Consider the following 21,318-nt stretch of genomic DNA (forward strand, 5'->3'; position numbering starts at 1 on the left):
GTGAGCCGTTGCTAGTGGATACGACCTGGTCACTACCGCCGCAGCAAGACCATCCCGCTTTGCGGCGGGCTCTGGTGAAAACCAGTAGTGACTTAGAACCGATCCACTAGCACGGTCCACGCCAATCCCTCTCCGGCACAGAGGATCCACTACCTGCCAGCCGGCATCGTGACAGTAACAAACAAAGTGCAATGTGCATAACTAGATTAATGGATTTCATATGCAGATACCTGCAAACCTGCAACAACTGCAATGAGTAAACCCCATAAAAATAAAACATTGCACCAAACCCACCATTACTTACAATCATTACAATGATCCGTGACATCCCAACACCATATTTCGAAGGAGCTTTGCCTGGGGTCCGGACCCCAGACTATTGCAGTTTTTTTTTTTTTTTTTTACGGAATCCGCTCTGAAATGCGTTGCCATCTATTGAGCGCATTACCGAGCAGCTCAGTAGATGATAGAAAAAAAAGGCCCAGAATAAACAGGTTATATACATTTCTGTTTGTTCTAGATTTATAGCTTGAATCACAGTACGTGTGTTTTGTTTGTTTGTATTTTAGTTTGGATCCTAGATTCTTATTATCTTCAAAGACTAAGTACCTGATTCTTGTCAGAATTTGTAATAACCAAACAAAATGAGTGAGTACTGAGATTTTATGGGTACCTGTGTATTTTCTATTATTGGTTAGATGATTTACATTAGTCGGTAATGTTTGTGGTTAAGTCACTGAAGCGTACTGATAATGCTGATTAGTATAATTACAGAACAGGTTCAGCAATGTGTTTTTTTTATCGCAGGAGCAAACACATACTGGGTATCTGGACGCCGTGTATGCCAGCTGGCACCCTAACATTTCCTGCTTATTCTTTGGATTCAATTTTACGTTATCAAAAAGAAACAACCTTGGTAAAATATATTTCCCTGTACACTGCAGTGTACATTGGATTTTTAATATTAAATGATGTATTATTCTAGTCCATATAATTATGGATATGAACAAAACCCTAGTCCGTACATTTGTTAGCAATCATATGTTGTATAATACAATAATGATGTTAATGGTTTAGGACTAAGAAATGTTTATGTATGTTTGGTTGTGTCTTATCCTGTAGGTCTAGCTATCCAAGCTAGCAGGAGATGGGCAGCAGTACTAGGTATGGCACATGTGTGTTGCTGAGCTAGCGCTGCAGTGGGGCAACCATCAGTCGAACAGTGACAACCTATAAAAATGATTTGCTATCAGTGTAAAATTTCATGAGCTTTTAACCCTTCTGATGGTGCAATAAACAGGAGTTATAAGAGGGTAGGGCTTCCTTTGCCTCCACCCGATACTCTCACCCCCCCCCCCCCCCACGTGTCCACCAGTTTTAAGTGACAGCCCTGGACTTACAAATGCCTAATGCTGTTTTGTTTGAGTCCCTATTGGGTACTGTATGTACATTTTACATGCATAGGGAAATTACCTATTGTTTAAAGAAAATTTTATGTGAAACCTTTTTTTTTTGTTTTTTTTGTTGATGATTTTTGTAAAACTGAGACTTTCTGTTCTGTCTGTCATAATAGGAAAGGCTGCTGAAGAGGGACAGCATTACAATAAAATGTACATTGAGATGTACAGTGGGGATCAAAAGTTTGGGCACCCCAGGTAAAAATTAGCATTATTGTGCATAAAGAAGCCAAGGAAAGATCTCTAAAATGCATCAAATTACAGATTAGACATTCTTACAATATGTCAACAAAAGGTAGATTTTATTTCCATCATTTACACTTTCAAAATAACAGAAAACTAAAAAATGGCATCTGCAAAAGTTTGGGCACCCTACAGAATTTATAGCATGCACTGCCCCCTTTGCAAAGCTGAGACCTGCCAGTGTCATGGATTGTTCTCAATCATGATCTGGGAAGACCAGGTCATGTCAATCTCAAAGGTTTTAAATGCCCACACTCATCTGACCTTTCCCCAACAATCAGCACCATGGGTTATCCTAAGCAGTTGTCTAGATATCTGAAACTGAAAATAGTTGACGCTCACAAAGCTGGAGAAAGCTATAAGAAGATAGAAAAACGTTTTCAGATGTCAATATCCTCTGTTCGGAATGTAATTAAAAAATGGCAGTCATCAGGAACAGTGGAAGTTAAAGCAAGATCTGGAAGGCCAAGAAAAATATCAGACAGAACAGCTCGCAGGATTGTGAGAAAAACTATTCAAAACCCACTTTTGACTGCACAATCCCTCCAGAAAGATCTGGCAGTCACTGGAATTGTGGTACGCTATTCCACTATAAAGAGATACTTGTACAAATATGGTCTTCATGGAAGTCATTAGAGGAAAACTTCTTCTACGTCCTCACCACAAAAATCAGCGTTTGAACTTTGCAAATGAACATATAGACAAGCCTGATGCATTTTGGAAACAAGTTCTGTGGACCGATGAGGTTAAAATTTAACTTTTTTTGCCGAAATGAGCAAAGGTACATTTGGAGAAGAAGGGGAAAATAATTTAATGAAAAGAACCTGTTACGCCGAGCGCTCCGGGTCCCCGCTCCTCCCCGGAGCGCTCGCTTCACTCTCACTACCGCAGCGCTCCGGGCAGCTCCACTAACCCGGTGCGCTGCGATACCGTCTCCAGCCGGGATGCGATTCGCGATGCGGGTGGCGCCCGCTCGCGATGCGCATCCCGGCTCCCGTACCTGACTCGCTCTCCGTCTGTCCTGTCCCGGCGCGCGCGGCCCCGCTCCCTAGGGCGCGCGCGCGCCGGGTCTCTGCGATTTAAAGGGCCACTGCGCCGCTGATTGGCGCAGTGGTTCCAATTAGTGTGTTCACCTGTGCACTCCCTATTTATACCTCACTTCCCCTTCACTCCCTCGCCGGATCTTGTTGCCATTGTGCCAGTGAAAGCGTTTCCTTGTGTGTTCCTAGCCTGTGTTCCAGACCTCCTGCCGTTGCCCCCGACTACGATCCTTGCTGCCTGCCCCGACCTTCTGCTACGTCCGACCTTGCTTCTGTCTACTCCCTTGTACCGCGCCTATCTTCAGCAGTCAGAGAGGTTGAGCCGTTGCTAGTGGATACGACCTGGTCACTACCGCCGCAGCAAGACCATCCCGCTTTGCGGCGGGCTCTGGTGAAAACCAGTAGTGACTTAGAACCGATCCACTAGCACGGTCCACGCCAATCCCTCTCTGGCACAGAGGATCCACTACCTGCCAGCCGGCATCGTGACAGTAGATCCGGCCATGGATCCCGCTGAAGTTCCTCTGCCAGTTGTCGCCGACCTCACCACGGTGGTCGCCCAGCAGTCACAACAGATAGCGCAACAAGGCCACCAGCTGTCTCAACTGACCGTGATGCTACAGCAGCTACTACCACAGCTTCAGCAATCATCTCCTCCGCCAGCTCCTGCACCTCCTCCGCAGCGAGTGGCCGCTTCTGGCCTACGACTATCCTTGCCGGATAAATTTGATGGGGACTCTAAATTCTGCCGTGGCTTTCTTTCCCAATGTTCCCTGCACTTGGAGATGATGTCGGACCAGTTTCCTACTGAAAGGTCTAAGGTGGCTTTCGTAGTCAGCCTTCTGTCTGGAAAAGCTCTGTCATGGGCCACACCGCTCTGGGACCGCAATGACCCCGTCACTGCCTCTATACACTCCTTCTTCTCGGAAATTCGAAGTGTTTTTGAGGAACCTGCCCGAGCCTCTTCTGCTGAGACTGCCCTGTTGAACCTGGTCCAGGGTAATTCTTCCGTTGGCGAGTACGCCGTACAATTCCGTACTCTTGCTTCAGAATTATCCTGGAATAATGAGGCCCTCTGCGCGACCTTTAAAAAAGGCCTATCCAGCAACATTAAAGATGTTCTGGCCGCACGAGAAATCCCTGCTAACCTACATGAACTCATTCATCTAGCCACTCGCATTGACATGCGTTTTTCCGAAAGGCGTCAGGAGCTCCGCCAGGATATGGACTTTGTTCGCACAAGGCGTTTTTTCTCCCCGGCTCCTCTCTCCTCTGGTCCCCTGCAATCCGTTCCTGTGCCTCCCGCCGTGGAGGCTATGCAGGTCGACCGGTCTCGCCTGACACCTCAAGAGAGGACACGACGCCGCATGGAGAATCTCTGCCTGTACTGTGCCAGTACCGAACACTTCCTGAAGGATTGTCCTATCCGTCCTCCCCGCCTGGAAAGACGTACGCTGACTCCGCACAAAGGTGAGACAGTCCTTGATGTCTACTCTGCTTCTCCACGTCTTACTGTGCCTGTGCGGATATCTGCCTCTGCCTTCTCCTTCTCTACTATGGCCTTCTTGGATTCCGGATCTGCAGGAAATTTTATTTTGGCCTCTCTCGTCAACAAGTTCAACATCCCGGTGACCAGTCTCGCCAGACCCCTCTACATCAATTGTGTAAACAATGAAAGATTGGACTGTACCATACGTTTCCGCACGGAGCCCCTTCTAATGTGCATCGGACCTCATCACGAGAAGATTGAATTTTTGGTCCTCCCCAATTGCACTTCCGAAATTCTCCTTGGACTACCCTGGCTTCAACTCCATTCCCCAACCCTGGATTGGTCCACTGGGGAGATCAAGAGTTGGGGGCCCTCTTGTTTCAAGGACTGCCTAAAACCGGTTCCCAGTACCCCTTGCCGTGACTCTGTGGTTCCCCCTGTAACCGGTCTCCCTAAGGCCTATATGGACTTTGCGGATGTTTTTTGCAAAAAACAAGCTGAGACTCTACCTCCTCACAGGCCTTATGATTGTCCTATTGACCTCCTCCCGGGCACTACTCCACCCCGGGGCAGAATTTATCCTCTGTCCGCCCCAGAGACTCTTGCTATGTCTGAGTACATCCAGGAAAATTTAAAAAAGGGCTTTATTCGTAAATCCTCCTCTCCTGCCGGAGCCGGATTTTTCTTTGTGTCCAAAAAAGATGGCTCTCTACGTCCTTGCATTGACTACCGCGGTCTTAATAAAATCACGGTAAAGAACCGCTACCCCCTACCCCTCATCTCTGAACTCTTTGATCGCCTCCAAGGTGCCCACATCTTTACCAAACTGGACTTAAGAGGTGCTTATAATCTCATCCGCATCAGAGAGGGGGATGAATGGAAAACGGCATTTAACACTAGAGATGGACACTTTGAGTATCTGGTCATGCCCTTTGGCCTGTGCAACGCCCCTGCCGTCTTCCAAGACTTTGTTAATGAAATTTTTCGTGATCTCTTATACTCCTGTGTTGTTGTATATCTGGACGATATCCTGATTTTTTCTGCCAATCTAGAAGAACACCGCCAGCATGTCCGTATGGTTCTTCAGAGACTTCGTGACAATCAACTTTATGCCAAGATAGAGAAATGTCTGTTTGAATGCCAATCTCTTCCTTTCCTAGGATACTTGGTCTCTGGCCAGGGACTACAAATGGATCCAGACAAACTCTCTGCCGTCTTAGATTGGCCACGCCCCTCCGGACTCCGTGCTATCCAACGTTTTTTGGGGTTCGCCAATTATTACAGGCAATTTATTCCACATTTTTCTACCGTTGTGGCTCCTATCGTGGCTTTAACCAAAAAAAATGCCAATCCCAAGTCTTGGCCTCCTCAAGCGGAAGACGCCTTTAAACGGCTCAAGTCTGCCTTTTCTTCGGCTCCCGTGCTCTCCAGACCTGACCCATCTAAACCCTTCCTATTGGAGGTTGATGCCTCCTCAGTGGGAGCTGGAGCGGTCCTTCTACAAAAAAATTCTTCCGGGCATGCTGTTACTTGTGGGTTTTTTTCTAGGACCTTCTCTCCGGCGGAGAGGAACTACTCCATCGGGGATCGAGAGCTTCTAGCCATTAAATTAGCACTTGAGGAATGGAGGCATCTGCTGGAGGGATCAAGATTTCCAGTTATTATTTACACCGATCACAAGAACCTCTCCTATCTCCAGTCTGCCCAACGGCTGAATCCTCGCCAGGCCAGGTGGTCTCTGTTCTTTGCCCGATTTAATTTTGAAATTCACTTTCGGCCTGCCGATAAGAACATTAGGGCCGATGCTCTCTCTCGTTCCTCGGATGCCTCGGAAGTTGAACTCTCTCCGCAACACATCATTCCTCCTGACTGCCTGATTTCCACTTCTCCAGCCTCCATCAGGCAAACTCCTCCAGGAAAGACCTTCGTCTCTCCACGCCAACGCCTCGGAATCCTCAAATGGGGTCACTCCTCCCATCTCGCAGGTCATGCAGGCATCAAGAAATCTGTGCAACTCATCTCTCGCTTCTATTGGTGGCCGACTCTGGAGACGGATGTCGTGGACTTCGTGCGAGCCTGCACTGTCTGTGCCCGGGATAAGACTCCTCGCCAGAAGCCCGCTGGTTTTCTTCATCCTCTGCCTGTCCCCGAACAGCCTTGGTCTCTGATTGGTATGGATTTTATTACAGACCTACCCCCATCCCGTGGCAACACTGTTGTTTGGGTGGTCGTTGATCGATTCTCCAAAATGGCACATTTCATCCCTCTTCCTGGTCTTCCTTCAGCGCCTCAGTTGGCTAAACAATTTTTTGTACACATTTTTCGTCTTCACGGGTTGCCCACACAGATAGTCTCGGATAGAGGCGTCCAATTCGTGTCAAAATTCTGGAGGGCTCTCTGTAAACAACTCAAGATTAAATTAAACTTTTCTTCTGCATATCATCCTCAATCCAATGGACAAGTAGAAAGAATTAACCAGGTTTTGGGTGATTATTTACGACATTTTGTTTCCTCCCGCCAGGATGATTGGGCAGATCTTCTACCATGGGCCGAATTCTCGTATAACTTTAGAGTCTCTGAATCTTCCTCCAAATCCCCATTTTTCGTGGTGTACGGCCGTCACCCTCTTCCCCCCCTCCCTACTCCCTTGCCCTCTGGTTTGCCCGCTGTAGATGAAGTGACTCGTGATCTTTCCACCATATGGAAAGAGACCCAAAATTCTCTTTTACAGGCTTCATCTCGCATGAAAAAGTTTGCCGATAAGAAAAGAAGAGCTCCCCCCATTTTTGCAAGGCTCTCCGCTAAATATGTCCGCTTTCGTGTCCCCAGTTACAAACTGGGTCCACGCTATCTTGGTCCTTTCAAAGTCTTGTGCCAAATTAATCCTGTCTCTTACAAACTTCTTCTTCCTCCTTCTCTCCGTATTCCTAATGCCTTTCATGTCTCTCTTCTTAAACCACTCATCATCAACCGTTTCTCTCCCAAGTTAGTTTCTCCCACTCCTGTCTCCGGTTCTTCTGACGTCTTCTCAGTGAAAGAGATACTGGCCTCCAAGACGGTCAGAGGAAAAAGGTTCTTTTTGGTGGATTGGGAGGGCTGTGGACCTGAAGAGAGATCCTGGGAACCTGAGGACAACATCCTAGACAAAAGTCTGCTCCTCAGGTTCTCAGGCTCTAAGAAGAGGGGGAGACCCAAGGGGGGGGGGTACTGTTACGCCGAGCGCTCCGGGTCCCCGCTCCTCCCCGGAGCGCTCGCTTCACTCTCACTACCGCAGCGCTCCGGGCAGCTCCACTAACCCGGTGCGCTGCGATACCGTCTCCAGCCGGGATGCGATTCGCGATGCGGGTGGCGCCCGCTCGCGATGCGCATCCCGGCTCCCGTACCTGACTCGCTCTCCGTCTGTCCTGTCCCGGCGCGCGCGGCCCCGCTCCCTAGGGCGCGCGCGCGCCGGGTCTCTGCGATTTAAAGGGCCACTGCGCCGCTGATTGGCGCAGTGGTTCCAATTAGTGTGTTCACCTGTGCACTCCCTATTTATACCTCACTTCCCCTTCACTCCCTCGCCGGATCTTGTTGCCATTGTGCCAGTGAAAGCGTTTCCTTGTGTGTTCCTAGCCTGTGTTCCAGACCTCCTGCCGTTGCCCCCGACTACGATCCTTGCTGCCTGCCCCGACCTTCTGCTACGTCCGACCTTGCTTCTGTCTACTCCCTTGTACCGCGCCTATCTTCAGCAGTCAGAGAGGTTGAGCCGTTGCTAGTGGATACGACCTGGTCACTACCGCCGCAGCAAGACCATCCCGCTTTGCGGCGGGCTCTGGTGAAAACCAGTAGTGACTTAGAACCGATCCACTAGCACGGTCCACGCCAATCCCTCTCTGGCACAGAGGATCCACTACCTGCCAGCCGGCATCGTGACAGAACCTCTGTCCAATTGTTAAGCATGGGGGTGGATCAATCATGCTTTGGGGTTGTATTGCAGCCAGTGGCACAGGGAACATCTCACAAGTAGAAGGAAAAAGGATTCAATAAAATTTCAGCAAATTTTGGATGCTAACTTGATGCCATCTGTGAAAATGCTGAAGTTAAAGAGAGGATGGCTTCTACAAATGGATAATGATCCTAAACACACCTCAAAATCCACTGGGGATTACATCAAGAGGCATAAACTGAAGGTTTTCTCATGGCCTTCACAATATCCTGACCTCAACATAATTGAAAATCTATGGATAGACCTTAAAAGAGCAGTTCGTGACAGACAGACCAGAAATCTCAAAGAACTGGAAGACTTTTGTAAGGAAAAATGGGCAAAGATACCTCAAACAAAAATTGAAAGACTCTTGGCTGGCTACAAAAAGCGTTTACAAGCAGTGATACTTGCCAAAGGGGGCAGTACAAGATATTAACTCTGCAGGGTGCCCAAACTTTTGCAGATGCCATTTTTTTGTTTTCTGTTATTTTGAAAGTGTAAATGATGGAAATAAAATCTAACTTTTCTTGACATATTATAAGAATGTCTAATCTGTAATTTGATGCCTTTTGGAGATTTTTCCATCTTTCCTTGGCTTCTTTATGCACATTAATACAAATTTTTACCTGGGGTGCCCAAACTTTTGATCCCCACTGTAATAGTAGTATATAAATGAGACAGTTGCAGAGCACTAGTTGAAGCTCACACTCCAGCCTCCCCCTCCTTGTGCACCTTTGTAAAGATCACAGTGAATGCCCAGCTACGTTTCTGATTCATGTGAATATGACAGTTCTTGTCTACTGTTGTTCATGTCTATGGGTCCTGCTGTCAAGGATATCTTTTAATGCTGTTCAAAACGGCTCAGGCAAGATGGCAGCCCCCATAATAATGTACACATCTGTGTCTAATTGGTAAAAAAAATTGAGGCGATTCATTCACTTTAAAGGATTTGTCCAGTTAAATAAAATAAAAACATATTGAAATTGATATCTTATGATATCTTTTTACATACAAGATTGAAAAAAAAGGATAGACCCTGAGATGCATCAATAAATTTATGGCTTTTAAAAAAATATAAGATGCTGTGTCCTGATGTTCAAAATGAGTCACATCTATCACACTTATTTGTAATTGACCAATCCAGAAGAATTTATCACTAGTGCTCCTACTATATAGACCTATACACATGTACTATCTAGTATACTAGTATACAGTTTAGAGTGTGTAATAGACAAATATACCTCATATCTTCATTAGAACAGAACCTAGTGTTGTATAATGAATTGACACTGTTAGTCGAGTCTCAGTCATGCTCTCTATAAAAGAAGGCAGAGCGTAGCAGCCACATATATTACCTGCAAAGAACGATTCTAAAGTTCAACATTCTGCAATTTCTTGAAAGGAAAACTCTATTATTTGGCCACTGATAGGGAACACAATCTCCATCAAATCTATCATGAATGTGAAACATGGCCCTCATGGAAAAGATCAATTTATTTCTCTTGCTCTATCTGCAATCTCAGCTACTGAAAAATCTAATAAAGGCTCCGGAAGAAGCAAATCCCCTACAGAATGTTTAATTTTAAGTCAGTGGAGAAGTTGAAAAGTGAAAATTTTCATGCCTGGCAAAGTGCCAGTCTGAGGAGAAAGAACAATTGCCACTCAGTGAGCTGTAGACTTTGATGTAGTAAGGTAGATTGGCATTCTGTGTCCTTCATTACTATGGCACCTCTCAAAAAATCGGAATGGGCATGCCACATTTTGTTTCTTTTAGAGATACCGTATATACTCGAGTATAAGCCGACCCGAATATAAGCCGAGGCCCCTAATTTCACCCCAAAAACCCAGGAAAAGTTATTGACTCGACTATAAGCCTATGGTGGGAAATACATCATCCCCCCATGTCATCATCCAGACCCCCGTCATTAACACCCCCCTCATCATCACCCTCATCATCACCCCCCCCCCCCTTCATCATCAGCACCTGTCAATCCCTTCATCAGTGGTCTTCAACCTGCGGACCTCCAGATGTTGCAAAACTACAACTCCCAGCATGCCCGGACAGCCGATGGCTGTCCGGGCATGCTGGGAGTTGTAGTTTTGAAACATCTGGAGGTCCGCAGGTTGAAGACCACTGCCGGGCCTTCGTCATCATCCAGACCCCCCCTTTAGCTTTCTACTCACCTCCCCTCAGTGGGAAGGAAGGTTGAGCTGGTCCGGGCCATCTATGCTGCAGGGACCGTCCGGTGGGGAGGGTTAGTCGTTCCGGGCTATCCATTTTCACCAGGAGGCCCTCTTCCCCGCTCCGGGCTGGCCCCGGACTAGTGATGTTGCCTTGACGACGACGCACAGGGACGTTCATGCGAGTAGAAAACTAAAGAGGGAGTCTGGATGATGACGAAGGCCCGGCAGTGGTCTTCAACCTGCGGACCTCCAGATGTTTCAAAATTACAACTCTCAGCATGCCCGGACAGCCGATGGCTGTCCGGGCATGCTGAGAGTTGTAGTTTTGCAACATCTGGAAGTCCGCAGGTTGAAGACCACTGAAAGGGATCGACAGGCGGAGAGTTCACTCGAGTATAAGCCAAGGGGGGCGTTTTCAGCACAAAAAATCGTGCTGAAAAACTCAGCTTATACTCGAGTATATACGGTATCATAGAAATGTATTATTTTAGCACAATATAGCTACAGATACTGCATTATCTGTATTCTTTATTCGCATTCCTTTACCTTACAGTATATGCTGTCTTGTTAAAAACTTACAGAGAATACATCTGTCAAGGGGGTTGACTAACATTAGCAAAAATGGGCCAAGTTGGCAACCAGACACAGCCAGTGGATAAATGTAGCACTATTTGTGGAACAAAGCAGATCCTTTGTACTTAATATGGGACAACCCCTTCAGTTTCCTCCTGAGCTTTTCCATTTTAAGCATGGAGTTTGCATAGATAGGCAGAGCTTATGGCTTGTCTACTTTGGAGGGTTCTGTGGGACCAACCCAGACCAAGGGTTTCTCAAAGGACAGCAGTAGAATATCTGTACATAGATACTTTGAATAGTGGAAGGCAAATGACGGCAAGAACATAACACAGAACATATCTAAGAATTATTAAATACCTAGTCCACCTAACCCCAAACACACAGATCTTCTTTAAGGTAGTGAAAGAACGTTTTGTGGGTTCCATCAAGATTACCAAAGCTAGGAACATGCAGTACTGAAATATACAAATAACCTGTCAGATAAATCCAGTTCCATAGCTTTATTTTGGCCAATGAATCGAGGAGAACATTGTGATCATGTATTGGCCACCTATTTCTGTATGGGCCTATCTAATTATTTTTGTCTGTTTTTCCATGCAGGTATTTATGAGCCGACATTTCTTGTACAACTTCAGTGAACCTACCCTGGATGTAAAAATTGCCTTTTGTCAGGTGCGTGTTCCTTACAGGTAAAACAAGGTACCGTATGAATTTGTACTTCCATTTTTCCTTCCAAAATATTCACTCATTCACAATTCATTTGTGTCGCTGTCAGTGATATATTGTAATGCAAGTTACACACCATGTTTTTCTGGCTATAAGAAAAAGATTACAAAGTATTGTACTGTAATAGAAACCAAAGTTAACTGATACTAAGATGTAAATGGAAAGATTTAGGATAATATTTATTCTATGGCAAACCCAAGTAAAACAGACAATATAAGCATGTTTCAGAACATGAGGAATGTTTATTATATAATGTCTTTAAAGGAATATTCCATGTCTTTTTTTATTTTAGTCCTAAAATATATATATATATATATATATATATATATATATATATATATATATATTTACATATTTAAAGGTTTGGGGGGGGGGGGGGGGGTTAATGTATTGGTGGCCCATCCCTGAAATATCCATCAATATGAGTGATCCTAGTTAAGGGACCATGACACTTTCCTAGGAAAAGCTTGAGGCTGGGTTCACACATTTTGGTCAGTATTTTTAGGCAAAGCCAGGAATGGTTTCGAGGACATAGAAGAAGCTGCAAATCATTACATTTTATTTTTCCTCAGTTCTACTCCTCGTTTTGGCCAAAAAATACTGATAAAAATACCGGGGGAGATTAATCAAAACCTGTGCAAATGAAAAGTTGCCCAGTTGCCCATAGCAACCAATCTTATCGCTTCTTTCATTTTGCAGGGGCCTTGTTAAAAAGGAAAGAAGCGAGCTGATTGGTTGCTATGGGCAACTGGGCATCTTTTCCTCTGGACAGATTTTGATAAATCTCCCCCACTGTGTGCGAACCGAGCCTAATACATTTTAACCCCTTAAGGACTCAGACAATTTAAGGACTCAGGACCCATTTTGGCCTTAAGGACTCAGACAATTTAATTTTTACGTTTTCATTTTTTCCTCCTCGCCTTCTAAAAATCATAACTCTTTTATATTTTCATCCACAGACTAGTATGAGGGCTTGTTTTTTGCGCGACCAGTTGTCCTTTGTAATGACATAACTCATTATATCATAAAATGTATGGCGCAACCAAAAAACACTATTTTTGTGGGGAAATTAAAACGAAAAACGCAATTTTGCTAATTTTGGAAGGTTTCGTTTTCACGCCGTACAATTTATGGTAAAAATGACATGTGTTCTTTATTCTGAGGGTCAATACGATTAAAATGATACCCATTATTACATACTTTTATATTATTGTTGTGCTTAAAAAAAATCACAAACTTTTTAACCAAATTAGTACGTTTATAATCCCTTTATTTTGATGACCTCTAACTTTTTTATTTTTCCGTATAAGTGGCGGTATGGGGGCTAATTTTTTGCAACATGATCTGTACTTTTTTTTTTATACCACATTTGCATATAAAAAACTTTTAATACATTTTTTATAATTTTTTTTTTTATAAAATGTATTAAAAAAGTGGCAATTTTGGACTTTTTATTTTTTTTTCGTTCACGCCGTTCACCGTACGGGATCATTAACATTTACGCACGCGGCGATACCAAATATGTCTATAAAATGTATTTTTTACGCTTTTTGGGGGTAAAATAGGAAAAAACGGACGTTTTACTTTTTTATTGGGGGAGGGGATTTTTCACTTTTTTTTTACTTTTATATTTTTTTACATTTTTTTTTACACTTGAATAGTCCCCATAGGGGACTATTCATAGCAATACCATGATTTCTAATACTGATCTGTTCTATGTATGGGACATAGAACAGATCAGTGTTATCGGCTATCTTCTGCTCTGGTCTGCTCGATCTCAGACCAGAGCAGACTACGCCGGGAGCCGGACGGAGGAAGGTGAGGGGACCTCCGTGCGGCGTTCTGAATGATCATTCATTCAAATTGCGCACTGCCGCAGATGCCGGGATCTGTATTGATCCCGGCACCTGAGGGGTTAATGGCGGACGCCCGCGAGATCGCGGGCGTCGGCCATTGCCGGCGGGTCCCTGGCTGCGATCAGCAGCCGGGATCAGCCGCGCATGACACGGGCATCGCTCCGATGCCCGCGGTTATGCACAGGACGTAAATGTACGTCCTGGTGCGTTAAGTACCACCGCACCAGGACGTACATTTACGTCCTGCATCCTTAAGGGGTTAAAGTGGTCAATACAGCTTGGTTCCATTAAAAATATAATTAAAAATGAAGCTGAAGTACTAGACACAGCCACTAGAAATATATGATGCTATGCCTGGTGAACAATGAAGTGGATGTGTCACTCAGCTGACAGGGATGGGCCATCAATTTTGTAATCCCGTATTTTTAATAGAATATACTATGATGGTGGCCATTTCAGATGTCTGCACTACTTCCCTGTATTGTCTGTAGAGACAGTGTTTCTGGGTATGTGCCTTATAGTAGCTGTAATGAATGAGAAATGAGAAAGTACAGGAAGTGACAAGGGCTTGCCATACAGAGCTGCAGCTAGACTTGTCTGGTAGTTTCTTATCTCCAGTAGGAACAAAGTGGGAAATTTAAAATTGGTCACAGGACAAATATTTGGTGGTAATTGCACATAATTTATATATAACTGTCGCTTCTCAAAAATTGGATGTTGAGTTCTGGTTTCGGACACATATAATAAGTTTGCGTACAAAAAATTTCAGGTATTTTATAGTGCACTATATATTAAAAGGAATTGATTTGCAAATGAGTTGCAAAAGAAACTTGTCTGACAGTATTGGAAATTTCTTCCAAAGTTTTCAGCTAATCCTATGAGTTCAGCCTATGTTTAATATTTGTGGCCACCTTTGATTTTACTTATTGTGCCTCAGCAAAAATGATTTGAGAGCAGAATGGATATCTCAGTCAGCTGTGTCTCTTCTAGTGACCAGTGTATCCTCTGGAATATTTTAAGTTTTTTTTTTTTTAAATAGATGAGTTAAAGGGGCACTCTGTCCCTAGACATCTTATCCCCTATCCAAAGGATAGGGGATAAGATGTCTGATTGGGGGGTCCGCGATCTCGGCTGTGGCACCCCAGACATCCGGTGCATGGAGTGAACTTCACTCCGTGCCGGCTGACTTGCGATGTGGGGTGGAGGCTTGTGATGTCACGGTCACACCCAGTTTGTGACATCACGGCCATGCCCCATCAATGCAAGTCTATGGGAGGGCTGTCACGCCCCCTCCAATGTCTGATTGGGGACCTCCGCGATCTCGGCTGTGGCACCCCAGACATCCGGTGCATGGAGTGAACTTCACTCCGTGCCGGCTGACTTGCGATGCGGGGTGGAGGCTTGTGATGTCACGGTCACACCCAGTTTGTGACATCACGGCCATGCCCCATCAATGCAAGTCTATGGGAGGGCTGTCACGCCCCCTCCAATAGACTTGCATTGAGCTTGACATCATGAGATGGTGGGCATGACGCCACAAAGGCGAGTGGCGACCCCCAAAGCCAGCTTCCAGTGTTTGGAACTAAATGTTCCAAATGTTGGGGAGTGGAGTACCCCTTTAAGGCCAAAAAGTTAGATCATGGTATCATCAGACCATAAAATCTTGTTTCTTACAGCCTGGGAGACTTTTATATGTATTTACTGAGAAGAGGCTTCTTTTTGACCTTGCCACCATAAACCCTAAGTTCAGCCAGAGTGACCATTGGTTCCAGCCAGCTCTAAAAAGAGTTCTGTTTGTTCCAAACTTCTCCCATTTAAAAATTATAGAGATCACTGTGCTCTTGGAAACTTTCAGTGCAGTAGAAATGTTTCTGTACCCCTCTCCAGATCGTGTCTCTGAGCCCTACAGGCAGTTATTTTCGCCTCATAGCTTGTTTTTTGCTCTGATATGCATTGTCAGCTGTGAGACCTTATATATACAGGTAAGTTTCTGTCCAAATCCTGTCCAGTCATCTGAATTTAGCCCAGGTGACTCCAATCAAGGTGTAGAAACAAATGATCAAGAGAAATGGGAGGAGCCAGAGCTAAATTTCAAGTGTCATGGCTCTGAATACTTGTGTTCTGTGTAATTTTATTTTTTCCCTATTAATAAATTTGAAGAAAAAATTCTGTTTTACCACTCTTATTGTGAAGTATTGAATGCAGATTGATGGAGAACATGTGAAAAGTTTTTGATTTTAGCAAAAGGCTGCAACATAAGAGTGTGAAAAAAGTGAAAGGATCTGAAGACTTTCCAAAATGCATTGTAGGTTTCCAAAAAGTGGGGAACAGATAGCAGGGAGTTTGAGTGCAGGTTCAATTACTCAGTTTTGCAGTATTATTTCGTTGAATAGGTCTGGTAAAAACTTTCTACACAAAATTCCTGATATTTTTGTGGAACAGTAGAGGGGTTGAATAGTAAAGTAGCAATCTTTGCAGATAATACTAAACTTTGTAAAGCGGTAAACACAATAGAGGACAGTGAACTGTTACAAATGGATCTGGATAGGTTAGAGGTTTGGGCTGGGAAGTGGCAGATGAGGCTCAACACTGATAAATGTAAGGTAATGCACATGGGGAAGAAAAATCCGGGCTAGGATTATGTATTAAATGGGAGAACACTTGGTACGACTGATGTGGAAAAGGACTTGGGAGTCTTAGTTAACAGTAAATTTAGCTGTAGTGACCAGTGACGGGCAGCTCCTGCCAAGGCAAAGAAAAACATGGGGTGCATCAATAGGGGCATAGATGCCCAGGACAAGGAAATAATTCTACCGCTGTACAAATCACTAGTCAGACCACACATAGAATACTGTGTACAGTACTGGGCACCAGTAAAATATAGTGGAGCTGGAGAGGGTTCAAAGATGGGCAACCAGGGTAATGGGAGGACTACAGTACCCAGAAAGATTATCAGAATTGGGGTTATTTAGTTTAGAAAAAAGAAGGCTTAGGGGCGACCTAATAACTATGTGTAAATATATCAGGGGAAAGTACAGAGATCTCTCCCATGATCTATTTATACCCAGGACTGTATCTATAACAAGGGGCATCCTCTACGTCTAGAGGAAAGAAGGTTTCTACACCAGCACAGACGGGGTTCTTTACTGTAAGAGCAGTGAGACTGTGGAATTCTCTGCCTGAGGAGGTGGTCATGGTGAACTCTGTAGAAGAGTTCAAAAAGGGACTGGATGCATTTTTGGAGAATAATAACATTACTGGTTATTTATACTAGATTTATAGGGACAGAAGGTTGATCCAGGGATTTATTCTGAATGCCATATTTGGAGTTGGGAAGGAATTTTTACCTCTAGTATGTGGGCTTTTTGCCTTCCTCTGGATCAACTCAGTAGGGACTCATTAGGGTTATAGGTTGAACTTGATGGACTCTGGTCTTTTTTCAACCTTATGAACTATGCCTAGTTTTATTACTAGTTTTAGATAAACTTTACCAATACACAATAAAATGTGGACTTAGGCTTTGGACATCTGTTTATGGGGAAGGGGTTGGGGTACTAGTTCTCATTAAAGAGGTCCAGCTAATGTTTGAAGTAGTTAATACTCCTGTCATGACCGACTGGGGGACAGGGAGAATGAGCCGTAACTGACCCTAAATGATGGATCAACAACTGAGCACCTGTCCCTTCCTGCGCTAAAGTGCTGTTACGCCTAGCGCTCCGGGTCCCCGCTCCTCCCCGGAGCGCTCACGGCGTCTTTCTCCCTGCAGCGCCCCGGTCAGTCCCGCTGACCGGGAGCGCTGCACTGTCATGGCCGTTGGGGATGCGATTCGCACAGCGGGACGCGCCCGCTCGCGAATCGCATCCCAGGTCACTTACCCGTCCCGGTCCCCTGCTGTCATGTGCTGGCGCGCGCGGCTCCGCTCTCTAGGGCGCGCGCGCGCCAGCTCTCTGAGACTTAAAGGGCCAGTGCACCAATGATTGGTGCCTGGCCCAATTAGCTTAATTGGCTTCCATCTGCTCCCTGCCTTTATCTGACCTCCTCCCATGCACTCCCTTGCCGGATCTTGTTGCCTTGTGCCAGTGAAAGCGTTTAGTGTGTCCAAAGCCTGTGTACCTGAACTTCTGCTACCCATCCTGACTACGAACCTTGCCGCCTGCCCCCGACCTTCTGCTACGTCTGACCTTGCCTCTGCCTAGTCCTTCTGTCCCACGCCTTCTCAGCAGTCAGCGAGGTAGAGCCGTTGCTAGTGGATACGACCTGGTTGCTACTGCCGCAGCAAGACCATCCCGCTTTGCGGCGGGCTCTGGTGAAAACCAGTAGCCTCTTAGAACCGGTCCACTAGCACGGTCCACGCCAATCCCTCGCTGACACAGAGGATCCACTACCTGGAAGCCGAATCGTGACAGTAGATCCGGCCATGGATCCCGCTGAGGTGCCGCTGCCAAGTCTCGCTGATTTTCCCACGGTGGTCGCTCAGCAATCGCAGCAGATTGCCCAACAAGGACAGCAGCTGTCGCAGTTGACCGCCATGTTACAGCAACTTCTGCCTCTGCTACAGCAGCAACCATCTCCTCCGCCAGCTCCTGCACCTCCTCCGCAGCGAGTGGCCGCTCCTAACCTCCGCTTGTCCCTGCCGGACAAATTTGATGGGGACTCTAAACTCTGCCGTGGATTTTTGTCTCAGTGTTCCCTGCATATGGAGATGTTGTCGGACTTGTTTCCTTCAGAACGGTCTAAGGTGGCGTTCGTAGTAAGCCTTCTTTCAGGAAAGGCCTTGTCTTGGGCCACACCGCTCTGGGACCGCAATGATCCTGCCACAGCCACAGTCCAGTCCTTCTTCGCTGAAGTCCGGAGTGTCTTCGAGGAGCCAGCCCGAGCTTCTTCTGCCGAGACTGCCCTGTTGAACCTGGTCCAGGGTAATTCTTCCGTTGGCGAGTACGCCATACAATTCCGTACTTTTGCTTCTGAACTATCCTGGAATAATGAGGCTCTCTGCGCGACCTTTAAAAAAGGCCTATCCAGTCGCATCAAGGATGTGCTGGCCGCACGAGAGATTCCTGCCAACCTCCAAGAACTCATCCATTTGGCTACCCGCATTGACATGCGTTTTTCTGAGCGACACCAAGAGCTCCGCCAGGAAAAAGACTTAGATCTCTGGGCACCTCTCCCACAGCATCCTTTGCAGTCTTCGTCTGGGCCTCCCGCCGAGGAGGCCATGCAAGTGGATCGGTCTCGCCTGACCCAGGAAGAGAGGAATCGCCGTAGAGAAGAAAATCTCTGTCTTTACTGTGCCAGTACCGAGCATTTCTTGGTGGATTGCCCTATCCGTCCTCCACGCCTGGGAAACGCACGCACGCACCCAGCTCACGTGGGTGTGGCGTCTCTTGGTTCCAAGTCTGCTCCTCCACGTCTCACGGTACCCGTGCGGATTTCTTCTTCAGCCAACTCCTCCCTCTCAGCCGTGGCCTGCTTGGACTCCGGTGCCTCTGGAAATTTTATTTTGGAGTCGTTTGTTAATAAATTCAGCATCCCAGTGACCCGTCTCGTCAAGCCGCTCTACATTTCCGCGGTCAACGGAGCCAGATTGGACTGCACCGTGCGTTACCGCACAGAGCCCCTCCTCATGTCTATTGGACCCCACCTTGAGAGGATTGAGTTCTTCATTCTCCCCAACTGTACCTCTGAGGTCCTCCTCGGTCTGCCTTGGCTCCGGCTTCATTCCCCCACCATTGATTGGACCACCGGGGAGATCAGGAACTGGGACTCTGCCTGCCACAGGAAGTGCCTCTCCCCCCCTCCCAGTCCCGTCAGGCAAGCCTCTGTGCCTCCCCATGGCCCCCGTCCTGGTGTCACACTGCCCCGTGCCAGGCCTCGCCCTCTGCCCTCCCTCCCCATCCCCACTCCTGCTGTACTGCCTGCCGTTGAGGAAACCCTCCATTCTTTCCCGGTGTCCTCATCCCAGGGGAGGCAGTTACCGGACAAAGAGAAGGGGAGACCTAAGGGGGGGGGGTACTGTTACGCCTAGCGCTCCGGGTCCCCGCTCCTCCCCGGAGCGCTCACGGCGTCTTTCTCCCTGCAGCGCCCCGGTCAGTCCCGCTGACCGGGAGCGCTGCACTGTCATGGCCGTTGGGGATGCGATTCGCACAGCGGGACGCGCCCGCTCGCGAATCGCATCCCAGGTCACTTACCCGTCCCGGTCCCCTGCTGTCATGTGCTGGCGCGCGCGGCTCCGCTCTCTAGGGCGCGCGCGCGCCAGCTCTCTGAGACTTAAAGGGCCAGTGCACCAATGATTGGTGCCTGGCCCAATTAGCTTAATTGGCTTCCATCTGCTCCCTGCCTTTATCTGACCTCCTCCCATGCACTCCCTTGCCGGATCTTGTTGCCTTGTGCCAGTGAAAGCGTTTAGTGTGTCCAAAGCCTGTGTACCTGAACTTCTGCTACCCATCCTGACTACGAACCTTGCCGCCTGCCCCCGACCTTCTGCTACGTCTGACCTTGCCTCTGCCTAGTCCTTCTGTCCCACGCCTTCTCAGCAGTCAGCGAGGTAGAGCCGTTGCTAGTGGATACGACCTGGTTGCTACTGCCGCAGCAAGACCATCCCGCTTTGCGGCGGGCTCTGGTGAAAACCAGTAGCCTCTTAGAACCGGTCCACTAGCACGGTCCACGCCAATCCCTCGCTGACACAGAGGATCCACTACCTGGAAGCCGAATCGTGACAAGTGCAGTGGCGTAAAAACACATAATACACATAGTCACAGACCAGAACAGAAACAGAAAACTACTAGACAACCAGATATACCAGACAGAATACACATACTAACAGGGCAGAATATAAACTCATAAACAGTTCGTAAAACGGATATCAGATAAACGGCAGACATGATAAAATGATCAAGACTAGGCATGATATGAGTATACAGCAAAATCCAGGAGATGAAGGTACAAGTACAATGGACAAGGATCAGATCAACCAAACAGGATATAAATATAGGACATTGAAACACTGGAACACAGAACATACAAACTGGACTCCCCACTCCACTATAGGAGTAGCCATTAATAATAAAGCCAAATAAGCTACTGGCCAGCGGACACACTCCACCGCGTGGACAAACTGCTGACCCAGTAGGAAACAAAAATATAATACATGAAACACTAGACTAGAACCAGATGAGTCTGAATAGACTTCAGAACAGGAATATAACATACAGGGCACAGGGTAGTACAAGCTCGACTCAGACAGTGTGAACACCGACAAAGCTGAACAATAATAATATAATCCTAAAACCGACTAATGTAACACAGTCTAAAGTACAAGGAGCATGCTATATAACCATGGCTAAAACCCAGATAAAAGGGCAAGATAAATACAAGGTAAATGATCAAGCAGACAATGTCAGAATATAGCACAAACAGACATAGTAGTATTGCACTCAATAACCAGCACCAGAATGCAGCAGAACTCTGGCTAAATAACTTCACCCGAGTTCTCATTCGCTCAGAGAATTAACTATACCCTATCCAGGTGGAATAGCAAACTGCTCTGAACAAACTACCTAAAGAGAAAAATACAAAAACAAATACATTACAACTCCATTGGAAAAAGTATGCAAATTAGCAGTCTTCCAGAAGTCTCCATAGGCTTGTCAAATCCAAACATACAATACACTGTGATACAGCATAAGGTGAACGGGAGTACAGTAAATAGCGTATGCATATAGAGTAATACAAGAGCATAATGTAAAGTACAGGACAGCTATTTTGTGCTCCTTTGTCAGTACAG

The 21,318-nt window shown here is 46.3% G+C and overlaps 1 protein-coding gene across 8 annotated transcripts in view; it reads left to right on the top strand.

The window, feature by feature from the left end:
• Positions 1 to 21,318, top strand: part of MAPK10 (mitogen-activated protein kinase 10) — a 271,558-nt gene that overhangs the window by 109,067 nt on the left and 141,173 nt on the right. For 5 of the 8 annotated variants that reach the window (XM_056568752.1, XM_056568750.1, XM_056568747.1 and 2 more), the window contains one exon: positions 11,554 to 11,625. In XM_056568752.1, coding sequence (XP_056424727.1) covers positions 11,560 to 11,625 — 66 coding nt within the window. In that variant the 5' untranslated portion in view covers positions 11,554 to 11,559. Of the gene's footprint in view, positions 1 to 895; positions 917 to 11,553; positions 11,653 to 21,318 lie in introns of those variants that run through there. The other 3 variants (XM_056568748.1, XM_056568753.1, XM_056568754.1) reach the window with 3 other exon arrangements.

This window comes from Hyla sarda, chromosome 1 (assembly GCF_029499605.1).
Source record: "Hyla sarda isolate aHylSar1 chromosome 1, aHylSar1.hap1, whole genome shotgun sequence".
NCBI lineage: Eukaryota > Metazoa > Chordata > Amphibia > Anura > Hylidae > Hyla > Hyla sarda.